Genomic DNA, 26088 nt, shown 5'->3' with positions numbered 1-26088 from the left:
GTCGCAACCACAGCAAAAGTTTCAACAAAACCGATATCAAAAATGCTGCGGCTGCAACCCTGAGAACCCTGTTCACACGTCGCTACTTTTAAGCTGCGCGCAGCATGGAAAAGTAGCGAGCAGCAGGTTCGGCAGCCGCTACTTTTCAGGTTGCACCGTTGTTCACACGTCGCAGTATAAGAGTTGCGCAGTTTTTTGTACTGCATCGCTGCAAAAGTAGCGACGTGTGACCATATCTTTAGACTCAGATTTTAGGAACTATCCTAAGATGAAATTTTGACGCAGTTTGGTGGACAAAGACGGAACGTGTAGTGAAGTGATCGTCTTAACCTCTTCAGTCCTGTTGTAGAGTATACTAAACATAATTTTCTTTTAATTGTTTTGCAATGTCTTGGATATTTTTGAAAATTTTGAAAAATTGAATTTGATAGAAATGAAGAGTATCACTTTTGCAACATTTCTATACCAGAATTATAAATTAGAATTTAAAATTTGGGGGCACCAAGAGTCAAAATTGCCCCAAAATTTTATTTTCTTTGAAGACTTGATTTAGGATTTTTGGAATCCCAGAATAATTATGTTACCGATTATTTTTTTTTTTTCAATTTAAAAAAAAATGTAAATTCGGGACTGAAGAGGATAACCAGAGAAATGGCTGCAAATATGAATGTGCTACAATAATTTCCTGTCAATTTTCGTATAATTCTCCAAGGTATAACAGTATAACATATGTACCTGCAAAATTCAGTTATTAGTTTAATTTTCAGGGGAGGAAAAAAATATACCAACTACAGGAAATGAACATAGTTCTTCATAACCACGAATTGTATGAGAGTTGGATTTTCACAGTCTCTTAAGTGAAGTGCATAGATTGTTCATGCAAACTACAATTACAACAACCACCTACCTTTATCATAGAAGATGTTGGAAATTATATCCTTGTGCCGCCACACATCTCTCATATCTTTCATGAAAATTTGCATTAACATTCATTAGGTCTTCTTCTGAAATTGCTGCAATTTCCCTTCTTATATTGTCTTTCAGTTCGTGGTACAGATCTGCATATTTACAGACTCAAAAACAGCCCTTTAAACCATAATCAGATGTACACCAACTGCTTATGCTTTCAGAGTTATACTTATTGTGCAGTGAATAAATCTGCTTTCTAAAAATGGTAAATATATCACCTTTCAATGGATACCAGGCCACTGTGGAGTGGAAGGTAACGAGATAGCAGAGAAATGGCAAAAACTGCAACAAACCTTTTACCAATACCACAACCTACAGAGTCCCTTGACATAATAATAAGTAATATTCATAATATGATAAATAAGCAATTGACAGAAGATTGGTTAAGTGGACAAACAGGAAGAGCAATATGGAACATTTTGAAACAACCCAACAATATTAAAATCTACTGTAATATTCCCAGACAGGTATGTAAAACCTTTTGCTGCACAGGCTAGAATTGGACATCTTGTTATGGAAGCTTATCTACATCACTTTAAATCAGTGGTTCCCAACCTTTTTTAGCTGACAACACACTTTACTGAACACCCACGATATCGCGACACACTTACTTGTTTTTATTAATAATAATAATAATAATAATAACAATAATAATAATAATAATAGTAACAAGAATAATAATAATAATAATAATAGTAACAATAATAATAATAATAATAATAATAATAATAATAATCAGTGCTTTTCTTCTGGAGAATAGGTAGTGGAACTCTGTGTAGAATATTTTAAAACGGATGGGGAGATGTATTTTTAGTTTATTCTGTACCGTCGACTGATTTGACAAAACATTTCCGCATATAAGACACTCGGGATTTTGTTCATATTCATCTCTATGCCACGTAAAACCATATTGCAAGTACCGGTATTCATCACTATATTTACAAAATGCAGTGCATTTTTGTGAACTCTGAAGGGAATTTTCGCTCACATGATTTGAATTAGCACTGCTGACATCTAACCCAGAACTTGATTCATATAGTCTTTTTCGAATAAAATAATTTGTCCCTGAAAAAAATCTAAATAAAGCACTTTTGATAAAATAGTCGCATTATCACTCGCTCACACTTATATAGGCCTGCTGAAACTGACCAATATGTTCTGTCGATTCTAAACTCTGTTTACTATTAACGATAAGTGGGAAGAGTAAACGAATTACTAACCATTGTTGCAGGTGTTCACTTTTATTCGAATTATCGCCAAGCAGAAAAATTAAATTAAGCATTGTTGCAGTGTTCACCTTTCATTGGTAAAGTCTGTTTCAAAATAAAATGTACCATATCAAAGATTTCGTTGTAAATAAAAAATGCGTTGTAAAGAGACTCTCTGGATGGCATAAAATTTATTTTTCAATTCCAAAATTTCGCGACACACTCCATGGGGCTGCACGACACACCGATTGGGAACCACTGCTTTAAATTATCAGTCACCACAATGTAAAAAATGTTTAACACACATTCTACTTCAACCATAAACTGCAGGAAAGAATGAAAAACCACTCGTTACATGAAATTTTCACCAATTTACAGCTCTGCAAAATAGCATATTTGATTTACAGAGGACATCGTGTAATCAACTTATAGCTGGACACACGTATTAAGAAGTAAGATGTAAGTTTCAGTTCGCGGCCCCCCAATAACTGCTCTTCGGACCCCCAGAGGACCGTGGCCCCCCAGTTGAGATTCACTGATCTAGAAAACAAAGTTCATATTCTTATTTAGGTGCATATCGACGGATCAGTTCAAAAGGAAAACAACTCAAAATTTAAAGTTTTGAGAAAAACTGTGTTTTAAAGCTCCATGTTGCTTTGAAAAATCCAATTAACACACTCTAATTTTATACTTATAGTAGGCCTATATATAAAACATCATTAACAGAATTTGGAATAATTTCAATGAATTTTTCACAGCAACATGAAGTTTTAAAATGCAGGTTTATCAAAACTTTAAATTTGGAACTGGCCCTTCGAATTATTATTTAATCATCAATGTGTCCTTGTTCCATATGGACCTGCTAAAAAATTAATACAATATTTAGACAAACTAGGTCCGCATTGGACAAAATACCAAATAAGAAGATTTTTAAATGCTTATGAAGAAGTAATTTGATGAGTTTTGTGCTGAACTAGAAAGTTTGTACATAAATGTCTCGCATAAATCTCGCACAACAGATTTCGAACGTAATGTAAGGACAAGAGTTTAAAAGATTTGTATACGGTACAGTATAAGAATCTAGGAAAGGTAATGACAAGATATGTCTTGCATAACCATCACACAATGTAGTATAAAGACAGAACATGTAGGATTTAGACCTAATATATAAGAATTTAGAAGGAACAGTGCAGTGAAAATTTTTTTAAATGTAGTCATCCACAGTGATCTAATGGTTACCATGGTAGCTGTTGAAGACGAGGTTAGTGGGTTCAAACACAGTCAGAGACAGTGGCCAGCATAATAATCATATGGCCACCATTATTATTATTATTATTATTATTATTATTATTATTATTATTATTATTATTATCATCATCATCATCATCATCATCATCATCATTATCATCATCATCATCCATAACCAGTATTAATGGCATGATTTATGCCTAAAGTGAACTTCCTGGAAATGAATAAATGAATTTTAGTACATTTTTTATTCTGCTGTTTCAGGGACCTGAGTAACAACCAGATATCAATATTATCCAATTTCACGTTTGCAAATCTCACAAAACTGTCTACTCTGTAAGTACATAGCCTAAATCGTTCAATAAGATTTGTTTTTTATTATTGTATGGTTTCATCCACTAATTGCTGCGACCTAAATACGACACAATTTTATTATTTTTAGAATAGTTTCTTTGATATTTTCTGTTTGTGAAGGTCCATTGTGTTTATCTATTTTGGTTCCCACAATTCGTAGATAAGGAAATGATCATTTTCAATCGTATGTTATATTACAGTTTTCTAAAATGTTTAATATTACCGGTACTAATTTTTTTATGTCTCTATCTTTGTTAAGTAATTCTTGATGAATGGTTCAGTCATTATTTTTTATTATGTTTTATATTTATTCATGTTTTCTTTTCCTTATTTATTTTGTTAGGGAAATTTAAATTATGTATTTGGTCTGATTACGGTATGCTAAGATTATGAATTACTGTATAATTATTATGACAATGTTAGTTTATTTGTTGTTATTAGGCCTACATTAATAGTTATACTTTGCTGTAAGTACTTTTAGTAGATTGAGATTTTTTTATTTTTTTTTTTAAGTAGAGTGATCCCTAATTTATTTTTAATTTTTGGTTGAAGATATCAACCTGAAAATCTTCAAGCTGGCATTTATTTATTATTTTGCACTTTATTAATTGGTATGTTTTATGTTTATAATTCTTTAGTTAGGGTACGTATATTATATTCTACTCCTTTATTATTAAATTATTTTATATTAATAATTTATTTTATTTATGTGCCTGTATAATTGTTAGTTAACATCATTATATTTTTGGTTCATTTATGGTTATCTAAAGCCATGTTGAAGCACGGTATACGTTATAAAAAGTGCATTGATTATACAAGATGATTCACGAATCATATTCATAATTACGGAGTTATAATAAAAAAACTTATTTGACTAACAAAAATGCAAAAAAAAAAAAATAATCAAAATACAAACAATTGATTGTTTATGTATCAGTCTCTTTAATTTAGAGTGGATTTAAATCACATTTTCGAAAATGTCTCCCTGAATCTCAAGACAACAGTAGTCTGCACTCCATTCACGCATTTCGAAAATATGTTGTAACTTCGTAGTTATGAATGTGATCCAATTAATTTATTTACATTTTTCGTTCCAAATAACCCCAGGAATTACTTCCATAAACTGAGGGATAATTTCGTGCTATTTCATATGAAATCGATCAGTAAAAAACCTCGCATTTTTTTAGACTCTAATTTTTTCCCTACTTATACAAGGTCCTGAGGGGAGTGCATTTTCAAAAATATACTATCGAAAGTCAAACGGTTTTCGTATTATTGAGCGACAAATTTAGCGTATTTTATAAAAACAAGCCTCTTTCAGCACTCAGAACTCTGGAACCATTTACTGCAGAACATTGAACTGGAGCTTATTTTGAAGCTGACATTTGGTAGGTTATGTTAAGAAGTAATCCTTATTTTTTATTGTACACAGAGAGACAGATAATCTGATTTTACCTGCTTTTAGGCTTTTTGGCCATTTTTAAAAATGTAAAAAAATATTGAGAAAAAACCTTGAATTATTAAGAGGGATTCGGCATTGTTTGCTTAGTGGCTCGGCAATAAGTTTCGAGGGTATTAAAGAGATTATTTTCACACGCCTAGACTTGAAAGGCGCAGTACCGCACCTAGACCGCACGCACTGGCAGAGAGCTGAAGATAAGCGAGCGTTGGGCGTCATTTTACTCCTGTGTTTATGAAAACTTGTGATAAAGCTAGCCCAGCCATGACTGCTAGACGACACATAACGTGTTTGTCTCCTGGCCTTGCTTGTCTGGACCACCTCCCGTCTCACAATCAGCTGGTTAGTTCACGCGCGTACTATTTATTTTCTTTATTTGATATTTTCAATACTTCCTTATCAACGTACCACCTGTAAAAAATATGTGTTTATTTGTACTTTCAATGCGGAATCTAACCATATATTTTAAAAATATTTTTTCGTGGCCAAAGGCGTCTTAATGAAGAAAAATCTAAATTTCTCCATTTCCATAAAAAGTAAGAAAAACTGTTTACATGTCAATATAAACTTTAACTTTTCAGCATCAAAATAAACTATGATTTTGATCATTGGGTGAAAGGGTTTCGGAGCCACAACAGTTTAAAATTGCTAATTTTAAGAAAATACGATAAATTTAAATATTATTAATTTAAACACTATTAAGTTCTGATGCCTCAAACTTTGCACAAAGCATTATATCATAGTTGTGTACGGACAGAAAAAGTTTCATTGTATTTAAAAATTGCAAGGTCAATTTTCTCTATATTTCGATCGATTTGAGATGGAATAGCCCATACACACTATATTTGTCTACTATGTAATTTTATTGTTATTAAGTTCTTAAGATAAAAGTAGATTCACTGTTATCACTTGTTTTCTGTGCAGGATCATAAGCTATAATAAGCTTCAGTGCATTCAGAGGGACGCTTTAGCTGGCCTCAAATCTCTGCGTATCATGTAAGTGTATTTATATGACATTTATTTGACGCTTTATTAAAAGTAAGAGTACCATAAAATTGAAAAAAAAAAAACTTTCCATTCACCAAAGAAAGGGTTTAACCAGCATATAGAAAATTATGCAGTATGGACACTTCGCGTCCTGATGTAGCAGGACTGGTTTCAATGACCTTCAAACCGTTTGAGCATGAGATTCTGCTTTCTCCCTGGAGTTGGCACTGACATCACATCGGCTAGCAGTCGACACAGTGGAAATATAACACATACAATTAATACATCTAGGTACATTATGTACTAAAATAAAATAAATTGTACCGATGAAATAATAAATCCGTCATTAACTGTAATGTCTAGACTCTAGAGTTCCTTTATAATGAGAGTTGAGACGTTGACTCCAACAACAATTAAAATATGTAATGATTTGATAGTGCTGAAAATGGAAAAACAAAACTCCTATAAGAAGTAAAACCATATACCTATATTATATTATATATAAATATTAAACGAATTTGATATATAGTTTTATAATGTATTATATTATTTTATAATATAATTTATATATATATATATATATATATATATATATATATATATAAAATATAAAAAATTATTATTACAACTAGTTTGTCACTGAAAAATAAGGAAAAGCTGTTAACTTGAATTTATTTGAAGCAAAGCGTTACTGGATTATGCAATAAGGTAGGCGACGTTTGGATCCTGTGTCTCAATTCTATTCTCAATTATTACCTTAGTGTGTGCTCGATTACACCTCTAGCTCTTGAAAGTGGAACTAAATGCTGGTGCACAGAGAAACAAAACGCAGGAAAATTCGCTCAGTGTCCATTCTTTGTAATCCCTATTCACTGGTTTAACATCATGAATACCGTACTGTTTGTTTTTATTTCATTGTTTCAGTTTTGTTGCTGTAGCAACGTTTATTTCTCACAGTAACAAGTCAAAGTCATTCGAGCTATTCTTGTGTACGTTATTGCGTTTCTTTGTTACAAATTTCACTCTCGAAATAATGTTTCTTTTTCTATTTTCAGATGTAAATTGATGTTATTTAGTATTGTTATCAGTGTAGTAGATAAATTTTCAAATCACTGAGAAGATGTGTAGGGCTAACTGTAATGATTTGAAATGTGGTCCCTGTAATTTGTCCTCATTCCAAAAACGTACTAGAGAATTTAAAGTGACCAGTTTTATATCAGATAAATTTTCTGTACAGTGGCAATGAACACAGTAGTCTTGTGTGCTTATGATGCCCATTGCAGACCTTTATTTATTAACAAAAAGTATCTTAACAGTTATAAATAGGTATATTTTTAGTTCGGAATATGTATGATAAGAACTTTCTTACGTTAAAATTTAACACAAGAAAGTTCTTATCATGCATATTCCGAAGTGATACAGTGTTAAAAGTTATGTAATCAAGATGCATATTTTTAATTGTTTGACCTATGTATGTTAACAATAATCTCAATGATTTCACTGCTAGAAGTGATATACTATTAAATGTCACTATAACGTACTGGTACGTCAGAAAATAATTATTATTTAGGCCCTATATTTTATTTTGAAAACACCAGTACTGGTACGTTATAATGAAAAATGAAAGTTTCATCCAAACGAAGTTGTTCTGATTGTACATTAGATGCAGAGGTATTCCACAAGATACCTTACCTGTCATGTACTGCAACTGTGTTTACAGTCCATGTAAGATTCAACAAATTCAGACTCAAGAAACCCACTAGAAAACTACAAGTAATATACATATCACTTAGTTTTGAAATTATAACACAAATTATTGAAGTTAAAAAATGTTACTATCTGCAGTAAATGTACAATGGTACAAAGTACAGTCAACAAATTTTAATGAAAATATTAACTTTAGTTTTGGTTTGTTTTTCTCAACAATTTATCTTCTACAGAGTGTTGAATTTCACTCAATAACTTAAGAATAAATCATTCTTGCTATAAATAACTTACGACAAAGATTATATGCACGCAAAATATTACGTACAACACTGCATTTCCATCTAATACATTGAAAATAAAAATAGATACACGTAGTACATAAAATCTGCAACCAACAATAGATAAAATGAAGACGCAGAAGTTGAAAAAAAAAAAAAAATTACCAACTTTAAAAATTTTCGCACGTAATGAAATGATTACAAGTAATGAAATGAAAAATCTCTGCATTTGTAATGTACTGCAATGAGATTTTAACCTTTAGGAGTCGTGCATTTATTATAGTGGCCAGCTAATATAATGGTCATGATGTGATATAGTATGTTATAAATTATATATTATATATAAAATACGTTGATATTCTTTAATTTTATATAACAATAAGGATATTGCACTTGATTAAAACAATTTTTTTATTTTTATTTTTTTATTTTCTTAAAAAAGGAGCAAAATCATTTCAACTGCAGTCAGCTGAAACCCTCTCAGCTTCCATGCGTACCATTACATCGATTGTTTTACATGGGCCCTCCCCACAGGCTCAATTGATTGCAGTGGCCGGGATGCGAACCTGTGATCTTTGGCACTGTATGCTGGCCGGACATATCTCGTGTGCCTTAAACCGCTCGGCTAACAAACCCAACATGAATTTATTCGATTATGCAGGTATACGAACCCCTGGTTAAGAGTTACACCCTAAGATGCTGATAAAGCGTCGTAAAATAACCTACTAAAATAAAAAAAAAAAAGTTACACATTTGCGTGCAATAGTGGTATAAATCTTCTGGCTTCTAAGGGTTAATAGAGCATTTAAAATTTGTACACTAAACTGAAGTACACTGTATTGAGACAATACTGTACACAGTTAAGAGGTGGATTCCTAACTGTCCTGAGTCCAAATGACAGGTTTTGTGAAAAAAGACAAAAACTGATAAAATAAAATTGACACCCATAAATCCGTTTGAAAAAAAAACATACCCGTATGCGGACACTGAGTCAAGACTTAGAAGAGTCTGTTAAATAAATTTACACAATTATATATAGGTTTGAAAAGGATACATTAAAACGTGAATAAAGGAAGTTAAAAAAAAAATGGACTTAGAACACTTTGGAATCCATCTTTTCAATTATCACATAAAGCACATTCACGCAAGCAACTTAAGCTCATTCTGTACTTAACCTGTTAAACAGTGAGTTTTGGATTTGCCACTGACTCCTTTATCAGCAGAGAATCTGTTGCTGTATTCTTGGGACAGTGATTAATTTATTGTAACGTGTACAGTTCAATATGTCGGAATTATAAATAAGTTTATATGAACGTAAGCTGCTTTTGCTTTGTTTCAGCTCATTACACGGGAATGACATTTCCATGATACCTGAAGGAACATTTGAAGATCTAAAGGCAATTACACATCTGTAAGTCCTGTATTATTTAACTTCGTAATTCTTAAGCTATGTCATGTTCAAGGTTTTAATTCTAAGAAAAGAAAGCTATCAATGAACTGATGTCTAAACTTTCCTTCAAACTACGCTCATAATTTTATCTCCACAGCGGATATAATACTCGTATACAAAATTAGCTGCTCATGTCAGACCAACTGTAAAAATGTGAAAACTTGGGTGAAATCAGTGGCGGACTCAGAATTTTGTCAAGGTGCGGGTCATTATTAAAATTGTTTACAATTTACATTATCGCTTATGTCGATGTAGATTTTGTTACTCTGACAGTGAAAAATTAGAGAAGGGAAAATGATTATGGATAAAAAATTAAAAAAACTAAATATTTCATTTTTTAAAAAAGTTCAAACCCGGTAATCCCCAACCCTTACATATACCCCTGCTTGGAATATTGCAGCAGGAAATAACGTTGTGTAGTTGGAGAGAATGGTAGTCGCCTTCTCTCGTGAATCTCAATTTTGTCACGTATAAAGTTTTATTTCACTCAGCATGCTGAAATGACATTTACTTCATTTTTGAGGGAATAATTATATACCGCTGTGACTTGATCCCCAGAGCTTCGTTTGTTAGAAACAGGTTTGACCACGGGAAATTGAGGATGGGATCTGATGGAATGCACTTCACTACTTCTTGCAACCCATATAATAATAGTAGATAGTAGTAAACATTTGGTTAAGATGTGTACAGTACCTGGAAAGCAAGAATGTAACAGAACCACTATTAACAGATGGTGTACAAAATGTATACATATAATTTGATGATAATAAACATACATATTTATCTATTTTCTTTGGATATCTAAGTATGTACCACAGTTCGAGGGGAGTTCTTGACAGGAACTCAAAAAGAGTTTTTTGTAAAGGTTATGCATAAAAGTTAAATTTTTGCAGAGAGTAGATAATAATCATAAATGTAGTAGCAAGGCAAACGCATTAGAATTGGTTGAAATTATGTTTCCATTTATTGTTGCTCCAGTTAGGCCTATATATATTTTTTCTTTCACTGACAAATACAATGTATTTATATACAGTATACATTTTATACTACAGTGTACAATATCATAGTATGACAATTTCCTACCTGATTTTAGAATTGAAAGTCATACCACAGTCTACTATATACAGTCGCGAAGCTTGAGGTGTTTTTTTGCAAATCTCGTGATAAAGCGCTCCAAGCGGTTAGCAACTAGAAACAATAGACTGTCCATGGTCGACTTTGGACTGTGTCGTATTTCTATCGAGTGCTAGCTCGTTGCGTATTTCCCATTGATGCTTGTGAAATGTTCGTTATTGGTTGTAATGAAAATGTTAATGGCTAAAATATAATAATATGGGACAAGGAGGAGACGTTTGTAGTGCTATAAATTGTAGCAACAGTAAGAGAAAGAGGCCAGAGTTATCCTTTGTCCGATTTCCGAAAGATTCAGAAAGGTTCCTAGGTTTCCACAAGAATGCCGTGCAGAAACAAAACTCTTAATTTTGAAGTTCTTTGTGACTGTTAGAATACATTATATCCTTAAATTCACAATGAAATGTTTCATTCTAACCGAAAGGACATTAGATACCGGTTAGAGTTCTGTCACAGGCTGCTAAATTTCCAGAGAAATAAAGGTTAGGTCTACTTTTTTTTTTTCAGAGGATATATTTTTAATTGTAGCTATTAATTTTGTTATTATTTTTATGTGTTATTTTACTAAAGACGTAGAAAAATTAAGTTTGTTTTAATGAAATTTATTGATCACGTTTTATTTTCAATTCTGGTGGGATTATTATTGCTTAGGCCTGTTTTTTTCAAAGGATATGTTTTTAATTATAGCTGTTAATTTTGTTGTTATTTTTATTTGTTGCTTTACTAGAGACGTAGAAAAAGTCTGTTACAGTAAAAGTACACTACAAGTACCGGTACGCGTAAGTTACTCCATTAATTCATATTTCCATTATTTTTGTTGTAAAGGGAAATGCAAATTAATATTTATTGGTTTCATAGTTAATTATCGCTATAATCTTGAAAGAGTGAAGCTATTGTAGTAAATTTCAGTTCGTTTTGCACAAACAAAAATTATATTACTTATTTCTTGCAGGTATCTTCGAGTTTATGGTGGAATTTAATATACTTCATTAAAATAATAAATCAACTTTATGCATTTAATATTTCAATAATGGAAAGAAGGTGTTAATTTTTCCAAAAGAACACGACAACGAAAGTGTAACATATTTTGTCGTCTGCTAGGAGAGATCTGCGATGATGAGGCGATAGTAGCGATCCTAGTGGTGGGCAACTACCCATGTTTGCATTTTTACTACATATTGAGCTTCGCGACTGTATATAGTAGACTGTGGTCATACTTTCTACTCTGAAATAAAACAATTGAAGATGAGTGTGCTTGCAGCACTCTTTTCTGCACTAGGATATTTTGCTGCACTGCTTTTTAAATTATAAATTTTTAAAATTAAATAAATAAGTACTTTAGTACGATTCTTGGCATCTCTCAGTGCAGTCCCTACCCGGAGATCCGATTGAGGGATTATTTTACCTCCGGAGAATTTTACACTGAGGGACTTCATGAATATAAACGGTGAAAAATATAGTGGGACTGCGTTGGTGGTAATGCAGCTTATGTGGGTACCTCTTTGTTACTTGTTAGCTTAAACAACAAGTTTAAGCCCCCTCACCACGACAAGGTGAGTACCCACGAGAGGGTTCAAACATTTTTAACAAGAGCCACAACAGATCACATTGTCACTCAATTGTACCTACACCAATTTCACATTTCTGATAATCCTACTTGTCTGTGGTGTAATAATCATGATGAAGATCTGGAATACATTCTTCTATACTGTCCACCCATAAACCACAAAAGAAGTAAATTAAAATCATCAGTACCAGTTGCAGAAGACACAGCCCTGCAGTATATATTGACTACACCCCAACTCTGGCTACTAGCAACAGGAGTCTATAATGAACACTGATCAAAATACCCCTCATTTCTCGTGAAAAACAACAACTGAATAGACTACAGTGAACTATAGTGGACTTTATGTTGTCGGCAAACAGCTGGATACATTAAGAAGATTGATTGATTTAATTAAATAAATTTTATTGTACAGAAATAAGTACCAGTACATTATAGTTGTGATTGACTACAACAGAAAAAAGGAGAAAATAACTTGACACTTATTTGTGGGTATTGCCCACTGGCAATCCCGAAAGAACCCTGTAGTCTCTAAAATTATACATAAATGGCAATTTACACATTTTTAAAACAGTCAGATTGCAGAACTTGGATAGGTCGACATCATGACTCAAATTCAGCGAACATTTTAACTTTGAATAAATAGACCATAAAGTTGAAGACTTTTTTAATTTAGATTTTTCTATGAAATATGCCAACACAACATATTTTCTAATCGTAATTATATTTTTATTCCTGGACCAAACTGGGAACAATTGAAGACCTCCATCGAAAAAGGGTGTAATATCAAATTTATGAAATATGTGACTTCGGTGGAAAAAGTAATTTTGAAGCATTCATTTATAACAATAAGTGAATGCTTCCAATAGCTGAATAAACTTGTATCCTTGATTAATCAAATGGTTCTGCTAGTAGGCCTAAATATAAGCCTAACGAAATATGCCCCTGAAATTATTTTCTTTTCTCCTGAAACGTATGTTATAGATTTTTTGGTTAATCTTTATTGGAGGGAGGTCTTCAATTGATATCCTCTCTCATATCATTGTCAAGATTTTTCAGGAAAAAAAACTGGTTTCTCACACTCTCCACAGTTTCAGCGATACGAGGTGGAGTTCCCATCAATTCTTCTTCACATTCATAAATATCCATAATAATTTGCGATATTTTTCGAAATCTTTAAACAAACTTGAAACAAAAGCAAGTTACTAAATAAAACATTTATATGACCATGATAACAGACTAACAGCACAGTCTAATATATACAATCACGAAGCTCAATACATAGGGAATATGCATCCATAGATAGTTGCTAACCACTAGGATCGCTACTATTGCCTCATCATAGACAATGCGAAATAGTACAGTCTATTGTTCCTAGTACCCTCACAACTCAAGCTTCGTGACTGTATATGCTAGACTGTGCTAACAGATTCTGCTCGATTCGCATCTTCTAGCATAGTGAGATTTTAAAGGAAATATTATAACATTATCTACTATTTATTTTTATGTTTTAAAATTATGGTGTATAAAAAGTAGTATGTAACCCACTTGTAGAAAGGCTCGTTGCATGGTAAACCTCAGGTTGCAACACTCAGATGTGTAATGGATGCCTTTCTACACAATAGTCCCGACTCTGTTATTTCCGGCGTGACTCCGCCTCTTTGTTTACGTTTTAGAAAGTGAAGGCTCTATAAAGTCTAGGTAGGTAGTATCGTTCGCCATTTTTGTTCTTACACTGCCGAGCTACCATACGAGGAATCTATTTGCCACACCGTTAAACATTATCATGTCTTAGCTCCTATGATAATAAATCAAACGCAATGTAATTCAGCAAATAATTGAGCGGCAAATAACGTCTTCATGTGCTTTCTGCGAACGCCAATGGAAGAGCTAAAATGGCAGGCGATTATATTAAGTATTTATCCAGCCTTAAGAAATGAATCAGCGAATCACAAGACGCACACGTTTAAATGTAGCCGACCTGCAACCCGATTGGCTGCTGGAAATTAGAGCGACAGGACTATAGTATTACGATATACTATTTTGTGAGGTTATGTTTATATAAATAAACACTTTTCATCACAGTTACATTATACATGAAACTTTTTCGTAATTAGTTGCTCATTTGCCTCTGATTGAGGTTCTGGCTTATATGTATATTATTTATTATCATGCAGTACATCTCACTCGACGATATGCATGAAGGAAGAACAGTAATTGAGGCATTGACATGGGAAAGCATGTACCGGTACCTAAGTCACAAAAAATCGAAAATTCGTTTTTTCACGGATAAGATAGCACGAACCCACGCCAGTGGCATGGTAAAGCCACTATGTCGCTAGCAGAAACCGTTTAGTTTCAGCAACTCATCAAAGATGGCGTTAGCGTTAAGTAACGTCTACAGTGACTGTAGTAACGTCCTTTGTAAAAGACCCACAAACGTTTTTTGCTTGTCCTGTAAAATTTCGTTTTTGTGACTTACATGCTTTCCCATGTCAATGCCTTAAAATTGTCTGTATGCTTCTCAAATCTGATTAGTGTAATATGTAGCTACTGTAATTGGCGATGTATGCTATGGAGGGGAAAGGAAGTGGACACCTTAGCCCATTATCTCCTGGTCTAGTTGCCTTATAAGTGGTGCCTTGTTGGTATCACTTGTGAGGTTCAGACCTGTCTTCGGGCAGTTGACTAAACAACAGTTGCCCATTATCCATTTTCTCTCACTAAGTTGTAATGATTGATTGAAATGTTTTTCAGTGCTCTGGGTGCGAACCCATTCCTATGTGACTGCTCGCTGGCCTGGTTAGCCGACTGGGTGAAGAGAGACTATGTGGAGCCTGGAATTGCTCGCTGTGCTGAACCTCATGCAATGAGGGATAAGCTGTTGCTCACAACACCATCGTCTGCTTTTCAGTGCAAAGGTATGCAGACCAGATGTATTGTAAAATACGGAAAAACTAATCTTTTCTTTCTTCATAACCACCTTTACTATTACTATTATTGTCAGCCCATAACCATCAACACCAGTATTATTGTCATTAGAGACCGGAGTTATCCTTTGAAGAGGTGGAAAAATTCAAATATCTTGGAGCAACAGGAACAATTCATATAAATGATACTCGAGAGGAAATTAAACGCAGAATAAATATGGGAAATGCCTGCTATTATTCAGTTGAAAAGCTTTTGTCATCCAGTCTGCTCTCAAAAAAGTAGAAAGTTAGAATTTATAAAACTGTTATATTACCGATTGTTGTGTATGGTTGTGTAAGTTGGACTCTTAACTTTGAGAGATGGACAGAGGTTAAAGGTGTTTGAGAATAAGGTGCTCAGGAAAATATTTGGGACTAAGAGGGATGAAGTTACAGAAGAAATGAAAAAGTTACACAATGCAGAACTGCACACATTGTATTTTTCACCTAACATAATTAAGAACATTAAATCCAGACATTTGAGATAGACAGGACTTCTAGCACATATGGACAAATCCAGAAATGCATATAGAGTGTTAGCTGGGAAATCTGAGAGAAAAAGACCTTTGGAGAGGTCGATACATAGATGGTAGGATAATATTAAAATGGATTTGAAGGAGGTGGGATATAATTCTAGGGACTGGATTAATCTTGCTCAGGATAGGGACAGATAGTGAGTTTATGTGAGGGCGGCAATGAACCTCCAGGTTCTGTAAAAGCCATTTGTAAGTAAGTAAGAGACCGAATATTCATAAAGGTAAAGGTACTCCCATACATGCCATGAGGCACATGGGGGCATGGAGGTAGAGCTCCATTCATTCTGTAGGTAATGATGATTAATTATTATTAAGAAGCTATGATTTTTTATGTTGGACAGTGAAAGTGAAAAAAAAAAAAACAAACATTGAAAGTAATTTTTTTACCAATGAAGTTCGTTGACCAGAAAAAAACCAATGCATCATTTCAGTATAGGGAGATTCAGCTTCATTTTAAACTTTGGGAAATTGATTATTTTTATATGGGGCCCAGGTAAGTGTTTACTAACAAATAGAAATTATTGTTAAATAAAAAAAAAAAATTTCTAGGCACATTTTTCAACATAAAAATTTAAAAAATTGTGCAAATATATGTTAGCAATTTCTAACTCATATACAAGTTTCATGAAGAGATGAAAATTATAGAAATTAAAAAATTCAGTAGCACATCATCCTAATTAAGCACATCCTATTTTTTTTAATTATGCACATCCCACATATCGTACATAGTTTGTGGATGTTTGCAGGTCGTGTGAGCTACGAGATTCTGGCCAAGTGTGACGCCTGCTTTACATTCCCTTGTGCAAATGGCGGAGAATGTGAAGCATTACCTGAGCGGCAATACATCTGTCGCTGTGCACCAGGATACCATGGCCAACACTGCCAGTACATGATAGATGCTTGTTATGGGAACCCCTGTCGGAATGCGGGTACCTGTAAAGTTCTGGAGGAAGGGCGGTTCAGGTGACCAACATCATTTCTCCATTTGTGCTATGTAGTCTAACATGCCTCAGAACATGCTATTTAAAGGGTATTAATGATAACTTTAATAAACTATATAATATATTCTGATTCGAAAAAGTGGCAGATATGATAGAATTGGAAGTAAAAGTGAAAAATGTAGTTGTTGGTCGTTTCAGTCTTCATTCTTCCCTTAATGTGTGTTCACAAGAATTTGTTCTTAATGTGTTTGCTATTATTAAATTTAGTGGGTTTTTAAGATTGTGAATTTATAATATAGTAAAATGAATTAAGGGGGGAAGTATAATTTTACTATATTTCAACTTTTTTTTTTTCATTAGAATCTATAGATCCTCTGGAAACAAAAATTGACATGCTTAATATACACTATCGTACATCAGTAAATAATGTTAATGTTTTTGAAAACCCTATAGTTATATTTTTTAATTATGAAACATTTTTTAGAATTTTTTTCAGCCAGGTAGATTTTAATGATAAATTAGTCAAATATTTTAATTTTGATGTAATTATTCTTTTGATTTATTTTAAGTAAACATGTCTCCAATATATAGTAAAATCTCTAACTTGTTAGTTTTAAAAATACGGGTGGTATTCATAGACATTTCGCAGCACGCGCTACGAGCGTACTAAGCTAGCCCCGGCTATCCACTGGTTACTTGTACAGAATTCAAATCATATCCTATCGCTAACACTGGTTTATGAATGCGAAAAACGCTGATCATCCACCGAAAACCCGCGCTAAAAATGTCTATGAATACGGCCCTACATATTTTTTTAAATTTTATATACAATACTAATTTATTTAAAAAAAAAAATTTGATTAGTACCGTTATTTTTAAAAATAAACTATTCATTCTGTCTTAAAGATTTTACTGTTTATTGTTCACATAAGACAACTTTACATTCATGCAAAGTTTCATTAAGATATACCAGTATTAAGTATGTTTTGAGTTATCATATAAATGCTGCCCAGCTGAAATAAATTCTCAAACATTTTTCATAATTAAAACAAAAAAACTGATGGGTTTTCAAAATCACTAAAGTTGTTTATTGATGTACAGATGGTGTATATTAAGTATTCTAATTTTTGTTTCTATAGGACCTATTGATTCTGTGGAAAAAAAAGGCTGAAGTATAGTACAATAAATTATACTAACTAAAAGGTGCACTTCCTCCCTTAAGGGTATTTTACCTTCTACTTTCAGCCCTTCCTTGCTGTTATTAAGTTAAAATTCTCTTTTCAGCAAAACCCGCATTTAAGGGATGAAAAAAATGTAATCCTCCAGAGATACGTAGAAAGGGATTTTGTTGTATCATATATTGCAAAAAAGATAAATTTTAAAAATTCTACGGAAATGCACGTCTTAAGATCCCTAATGCCAAAAAAAGAATTTTTCTTACGAAATGTCCACACCTGTGGAGTAACTGCTAGTGCGTCTAGCCGCAAAACCAGGTGACCCAGGTTCGATTCCCGGTCGGGGAAAGTTACTTGGTTGAGGTTTTTTTTCGGGGTTTTCCCTCAACCCAATATGAGTAAATGCTGGGTAACTTTCGGTGCTGGACCCCGGACTCATTTCACCGGCATTATCACCTTCATCTCATTCAGATACTAAATAACCTAAGATGTTGATAAGCATCGTAAAATAACCTACCCTTACGAAATTTTGGCCAGTGTATGGGACCAGTGCCCACCCAGTATCGTGATGCACTTGGTGAGCTAGTGGGCTATGATAGGTAGCGAAATCCGGTTACGAAAGCCAGCTATAATGGTTGAGGGTATCATCATGCTAACTGCACGATGCCTTCATTCTAGTTGAATGATCGTCCACCTCTGTTTCAATATGTGGAGGTGAGGCCAGCAGTCGGCTGGTAGGTTTGGATCCTTTAAGGGTTGTAGCAACACGGATTATTTATACCGAAAAAGTGGTTTTTGTTATATCTATCTCTCTGTCGATGTACGTGAGTTCTAAACTATTAGACGGAATACGTTAGTATTCAGTGGGCCTATCTTCAAGTCGATTTTCCCGGAAATTATTAATATGACATATAGGGTATAATTATTTTATGAATCGTTTGAAGGGTTTTTATTCGAAACTAGCAACATAATTGTAGCATTACACTTCAAATCAGGAGATTTTTGTATTAAAATAGGCCTACTGTAGGTATGATTCCAGTTACCACTGGGGTAGAACTCTAGTTCTTCGTCTTTTAGCACTAAGGTATCAGAGGAAAATGTTAACCACATAGTCAAGAGGGTCTCCTATTCGTGAATGTTTGATGTTGAATGTTTTTGAATTATCATCAGTCGCTCAAATAAAATTTATACCTACTTGCATATATACCATAATTTAATGGACAATTTCTTTTCTTCCTGTTTTCAGTTGTCATTGTCCAGCTGGGTTTACAGGAGATCGATGCGAAACAAATGTGGATGACTGCACCAACAACAAATGTGAAAACAATGCCACCTGCGTCGATCTTGTACAAGCATATGAATGTCGTTGCACTCCTGGATTTATGGGTATATTATATATATATATATATATATATATATATATATATTTTTTTTTTTACATTGAATACTTGTTAGCTATTCATTATCCATTATCACAATAACATCTTATACGAGTAATACTGAGTATGTTGAAATTTTTTGGTTCTTGCATCATAAGTCTTGGTTGGTACATATGTACTTTTCTCGATATTTTGCATTTCTTTGTCATCTTCTTGGTTTACATTTTGTATAGCAGGTCTCGACATTTATAACATACCGGTAATATACTTAGAACAAATCCTCTGATTGAGATTCTGTTTGATATGTAGCCTACCCCTATTATCAGGTAGTACATTTCACTTGATATATGTCAGAGGAAGAACAATTATTTGTATGCGTCTGAAGTCTGATTAGTTGATATGTAGCTAATCGATAATGTATGCAATGAAGGGGGAAAGGAACTGGCCACATTACCCCCATTATCTCCTGGCCTAGTTGCCTCATAAATGGTGCTTTTTTGGTATCACTTGTGAGGTTCAGACCTGTCTTCAGACAATTGGCTATACAACAATGTAGAATAAGTAGGCTAATTTTTTTTTTCTGAAACCAATTTAATTTCGTATAAAGCTCATGGATGGATGGATGGATGATTTGCTTGCTTGGTTGATTGTTTGGATGATGAATGGGTTGGTTTATGAATTTATGGATATGTTGATTGATTAATGAAATGATGGATTAGTGGTTGATTGATGGAGTAATGGATGGATTGGTGGATTGATAGTTTGCTAGTTGGTGAATTGATTGATGGTTGGATGGATTGATTCATTGGTTAGTTGATTGATGGATGGATGAATAGGTTGATTGATGAATGAATTAATTGGTTGGTTGATTGACGGATAGTTGATGAATTGATTGATTGAATGATTGATGCTTGATTACATATGGAAATGGAACAAATCCATTTACAAAACCTCCAGAGTTCAATTAAATGTTATTTTGGCAATGAAAGGCCAGGTAAATTTTGTTTCAAACTCTTATATTCAGGCACAGGTTTTCTTTTGCGTGCCATACATCTATGATTTATATGCCAGCTAACTTACTTACCTAGAAGAGGAAGTGATGCTAAAATTTTTTATCCCTCTTAAAATATATTGCCCTTGGCCATGTTTCAATCTATACATAAAATGCCATGTAAATATTCTTAAATATTCCCTCATTTAATTGATCATCTCCAACCATAGGCATCGATTTTTGATTTTAAGTACGGGGACAGGAAGAGATGCTTGAGTTATTGGATGGTATATATGTGTTTCTACTCTTGTAATACTCGGCTACAACACTATAACTTTTTATTAATTTTTAGTTGTTTTTTGCTTCTATTTATGTTAGCTCTTTCTTACACATCATAATAATTATTAAACTGAATTCAAGGCTGCTACTGTAGACTTCCAGCACAAAGAGATCTCCAGTTTAGTTACCAAGAAACAACAAGAATCCACTTACACATTTGTAATATAGTGATAAACTCTCACTATCGAGCAACAATTAAGATAAAGATGTGTTCTCTGCCTCTTCCTTCCGTGTATTTCACATACCATGTTCGGACATTGTTTTCGAAAAAAAATTCACTCAGGTCTTGTTCACCCCTGAACCGAAACGAGCAGACTACGACGACAGTGATTATGATAATTATTTGATATTGTATATTGGTGAGATAAAACACACGAATAGTGGTTTTGTATGTCTGTTTCAGGTGAATACTGTGAGACGAAGATCCCATTCTGCACCAAAGAGTACAACCCATGTCGCAATGGAGCACGATGCGTGGATCACTTCACCCACTACACGTGTGAGTGTGTACTGGGTTACACAGGAGAGAACTGCACTGTTAACATTGATGATTGCCAGAACAACATGTGCCAGGTATTAGAGTGTCTTTTATTCCTATCTCTTGATTTATCTATAAAACAGAGTAACTGATGCTACTTGTTGATGTTGTTAGTTAAACCAGGACGAATAGAAGAAATAGTGTACGCACTTCTATGCTTTCCCATTGTCGGTGGCGGACCTGATAACTAGTGGCGCTTCGATCTCTAGGAGCCATCTGTTGTCTGAAGTCAGATACCTCGAAAATATATTTCTCCCGCGTTTAATGATGAAAGTTGCTAGGAGTTGTTAATGTGCTCTGTTGTTGAGGGTTATGTAGATGTCTTCAATTTGTTGTGCTTTGAATTAACCAGTGACAAAAGAATATTGTGTGGTGGTTTACAAAATAATTACAAAAATGCCGTACTGTTTTGTTCCGGGTTGTAGATCGGAAGACAGTAGAAATAGTGTAACAAGACATATCTTTTCATCTCCCAAAGAAAAAGACGAGTTTGGAAAGTGGGGCAGAGCGATTCCGCGGAAAGATAGGCAGCTTTCGGTAAATAACCAATCAGACTGTTTTAATATAGAACGTCATAAGACAGATATACCGCGAGTGCGTTGAAAATTACAACCAAGAGTTGTTCCTCACATTTTCCCTAATTTACCGATGTGATAAAATATATGAAAATAAACGTTGCGGAGTGGTAATATTCGATGAGGTCAAATTCAGAGAAGAAATTCAATTTAATAATTATTCCCTTAAAGTGGAGTATTTGTTGATTTCGGAGATCTCACGTCTGATGTTCAAAAGAAACAATTAGCAAATCATGCATTAGTATTTATGCAAGATTGGATTCAACCAATTGCTATTTACGCTAGCAGAAACGCTACTCCAGGTGATATGCTCGCTAAAATTCTTATACAAGTTATACTACAATTAGAAGCAGTTGGGACGAGAGTAGTCGGTTTTACTTGTGATGGCAGTCAAACAAATAGAAAGGCCTAGAAGTCTTAGAAAACAATGGAAAACATTTCCAGCATAATACTATATTCCTAATCCGTTCGACGACAAAAAGAAAGATAAGGGAATTCTCAGATTTTGTGCACATACTGAAATGTATAAGAAATTATTTCCATGATAAAATCGAACTCTCTTGCAAGGAGAAAAATATCAATTTTAGTTTTTATAGGAGAGTTTTTAAGGAAGACTTATCTGGATGTGCGAATGTGTAGGGTTTGTCCCAAGTTTGACAACAGCTCATTTATATCTTTCGTCCTTTAAGAGAATGGATGCCACCAGACTCGCGTTCCAACTCCTTAGCAACAGGTCGCCAAAGGTCTCAAATTTTATCGAGAATTAGGGTCATCGAGTTCGAAGGCAGTGAGGGCACTGAAGAATTTACAAGGCATTTAAACTGTATTGCCGCCGCATTAAATTCACACATTTCTGCTAAGGCTCTTTATGAAGACTCTTCTGATCACTAATTCCTTATTGATTTTCTTCAGTGTCTCACAACTACAATCAACACATTTGCGTCTGCTACAACAGTGTTTAGTAGTAACCTTGCAGAGTACCTTAGAAATGAGTGAATGGCTCCGGAGCAAAGGATACAAATATATCCTAACAGAGAAACTCGCCCAAGACCCCTTGGAACATCACTTCGGAATTTTGTCTTCACTCAGTTCAGATGACCATCCTTCGACGATAGATTTCCTCCATATACATTTACTACGAAGCAGATCCTTCTTAACATTGCTGGAAACTCTGAAATGAAAAGTGATGATGAACTACTCACATCGTTTGTGAACCAAATGCGAACATTAGCGCGAAATGTGGAATTACTCAGCAAGACAGTTACGAAATGTGTAGAAACCTGTATAAAAGAAAAAAAATGTTATTCTTGAAAAAATACATGGTCAATACTGGGACAGTGTTGTGCCCGAATACCACTCCTGCTGCGTTGATTGACATGTTTAGTGTATTATGTGACCGGTTATGTAGTAAATCATTCCTCTAAGTTTATTGCGTGTACTCTCTGTGCCCCTCGACAGGAATGTAATAGGTCTCATTGTGCAGCTCTCACCCAAATCAAAGACTACCGATCTGGTAGGAACGTCAGTTTTTAAACCATCCCTCCTAAGCTGTGTATGACGTACTTATTCAAATAGAATTTAAAATTAAAGAAAAGATTAGCTCAGCAAGAGCAATGTGGGATGAGCTCTATCTTGACGCTCTTTCGATCTAGTCTTCGGGAGCAGGTTGTTGCAGAAAACACATCATCGATATTATTCCGAAATTAGTCTACCACTATTTAAAGTGCCGATTCTTCTTCGGGACAAAGTAAATCCGAAGATTTTTACAAGCTCGTAAATCCGTCAAGTCATCTCGCAAACTCTCAAAGGTAGCAGGCAACTAATCATAGTGAGTAATTTAATTCATTTATAGGCACGTAAAATATCATTCAACTCTTTATTTACTAGCATTTCGTAGGTTTTTCTGACCCTGAATTCGCAACTTGTTACGAAAAGATTATTTAAATACTGAACGTATAATTGCTTTCACAACATTTCAGATCCCATTGTATTTTCTGTTACGAACGTTCATAATAGTAATACCTGATATAAGACTATTAATTATGAATAAGAGACTATAAAGGTATTTCTTAAGTTACGAATAGCCGGGTTAAATGGAATAAATTTGCTTTTAAAAAGGACTACATTCAGCGTAACATGTACTGTGAATTCCTTCCGAGTCCGCGCTTAGCTGGTGCTTAGCAGTAACAGCGCCACGTTGTGGCGGATCCGTGTAAACTCACAGAGTGCGTACACTATTTCTTCTATTCGTCCTGGTTAAACCTTGGCCTTCCATGAGATGCTATTTTTATAAGTAAATGAAAACTTTTGCACCACGGTGTGGCACGACCTCAGGTTGTTGATAGAGGAGACCACCTCCAGATATACTGTAATAATAATAATAATAATAATAATACTAATGGTTTATTTAACCTGGCCTTCTCTAACACTCAACCAGGAGTAAAACTATGATATGGAGAGTAGTTGCGAATATATTAAATAGGCAGTCGTGGACAGCCGATAAGGAGTGTTCCTCCAGCTTGGGGGTTGGGCGAAGATCTAACAACCCATCACCGTAAAAAACAACTTGTTACGCAACTCCAACATAAGCCTCGGAATGGGACGATTGTTTGGCACGACCACAGCAGAGGAATAAGGTTATGAGATTTGGTACTTGGAATGTCACGATCTTTATAGAACAGAAGGGTAACATTAGAAGTGGCGTAGCATCAATGTAAGCTAGAAAGCTCAGCTTCCCCAGCTAATAATTCCATAATAAACTGCAGTTTATGAACAAAATTATTTATTAATTTTAATACAATTTATATGTACGCCTTAAATATTGTGATGCGGCAGTTCAGGATGATTTGTGATGCAGCAATAAACATGAAGCCTGCACACACCAGCTTCCAATCCCCTCCACAGACTCGTTTCTTTCACACATTCTTCTGTGTAACGCACCCCGTAGATTTTCCATCCCTTTCTAACTAAACTACCCTGGTCTCAAGGTTCGCAAGAAGCTAGCTTTAGCATTGGAAAGAATTAGCTTCCGAGTTACCCCTTTCGTGAGTTGTGTTCAGTTGAAGCGTTACTGTGCACTGTGGCTGATATAATAAATAATGAGTGAAATAACAGTTCCTAACACTAATTTATGTAGTCAAAAATAATCTTCTGATAAAGATTTTAACGTTGATTTTTTTACTTGGTTATTTAACGACGCTGTATCAACTACGAGGTTATTTAGCGTCGATGGGATTGGTGATAGCAAGATGATATTTGGCGAGATGAGGCCGAGGATTCGCCATAGATTACCTGACATTTGCTTTACGTTTGGGGAAAATCTCGGAAGAAACCCAACCATGTAATCAGCCCAAGCGGGAATCGAACCCGCGCCCGAACGCAACTCCGGATCGGCAGGCAAGTGCCTTAGCCGACAGAGCTACGCCGGTGGCTTTTAACGTTGATTGATGTAATTTTACTAACACTGTATCTATTGACCATTAATAATGTGGTTTTTCTAAATATGACAGGGAGTGAGCTAATGTTAAATTATACGTATTCTATGTGTCTATTAAGATATGTGTAAACCATGAAATCATATTTTACTACCATTTGAGGTGATGCCTTATTGGTGTTACTTTCTGAGGTTCCAATCGAAAGTGTCATTTGAAAGAAATAAATAAATATAGGTAATGAATTATAAGAAATATTAACACACATGGAATTCCATCTTTTGCAGAATGGTGCTACCTGTGTGGATGGGGTCAACGACTATGCTTGCAAATGTCCAGGCGACTTTACAGGCAAGTTCTGCGAGATTGCCCCTATGGTGGCAATGCTGTACCCTCAGACGTCACCTTGCCAGCATCACGACTGCAAGAACGGGATCTGCTTCCAGCCCATGGGCTCCAATGATTACATCTGCAAATGTGCCCCTGGATACTCAGGTTTGTACACAAATGTATGATCAATAATTTTGGGTTTTACGTTTTAATATGTGTGTAGTTCACACTTGTAATATACGAGGCGTATTAAAGTAAATTCCAAAAGGATGTAGTAAGTAAATGGGAGCTCACATATTCAATTTTTCTCAGGAGTGAATTCCCTTACAAGAACGCGTTTTCGCGTACCTTTTAAATGCTTCTCCTACCATTTCATTCATTAATTCATATGAAAGTACAGTAGAACTTGGTTATAGCGACCTCGTTTTATGCGACACCTCGCCTATAACGTCAAATAGGTATTCTGTGGTCCCAACTAATTCCCCATAAGACATATGCTTTTCTATCTTGCTTAATACGACAAATGTAT

General features: G+C 34.4%; 1 protein-coding gene across 2 annotated transcripts in view; it reads left to right on the top strand.

The window, feature by feature from the left end:
• The window catches only part of sli (slit guidance ligand), a 799923-nt gene that overhangs the window by 742702 nt on the left and 31133 nt on the right, over window positions 1-26088 (top strand). For both annotated transcript variants that reach the window (XM_069817706.1, XM_069817697.1), the window contains exons 21-28: window positions 3690-3761; window positions 6163-6234; window positions 9550-9621; window positions 15113-15276; window positions 16607-16823; window positions 19223-19362; window positions 21089-21258; window positions 25517-25724. In XM_069817706.1, the coding sequence (XP_069673807.1) occupies window positions 3690-3761; window positions 6163-6234; window positions 9550-9621; window positions 15113-15276; window positions 16607-16823; window positions 19223-19362; window positions 21089-21258; window positions 25517-25724 (1115 nt within the window). The remainder of the gene's footprint in view (window positions 1-3689; window positions 3762-6162; window positions 6235-9549; window positions 9622-15112; window positions 15277-16606; window positions 16824-19222; window positions 19363-21088; window positions 21259-25516; window positions 25725-26088) is intronic.

Source organism: Periplaneta americana, chromosome 2, assembly GCF_040183065.1.
Source record: "Periplaneta americana isolate PAMFEO1 chromosome 2, P.americana_PAMFEO1_priV1, whole genome shotgun sequence".
Classification (NCBI taxonomy): domain Eukaryota; kingdom Metazoa; phylum Arthropoda; class Insecta; order Blattodea; family Blattidae; genus Periplaneta; species Periplaneta americana.
This window is presented reverse-complemented; position numbering and strand designations above follow the sequence as displayed.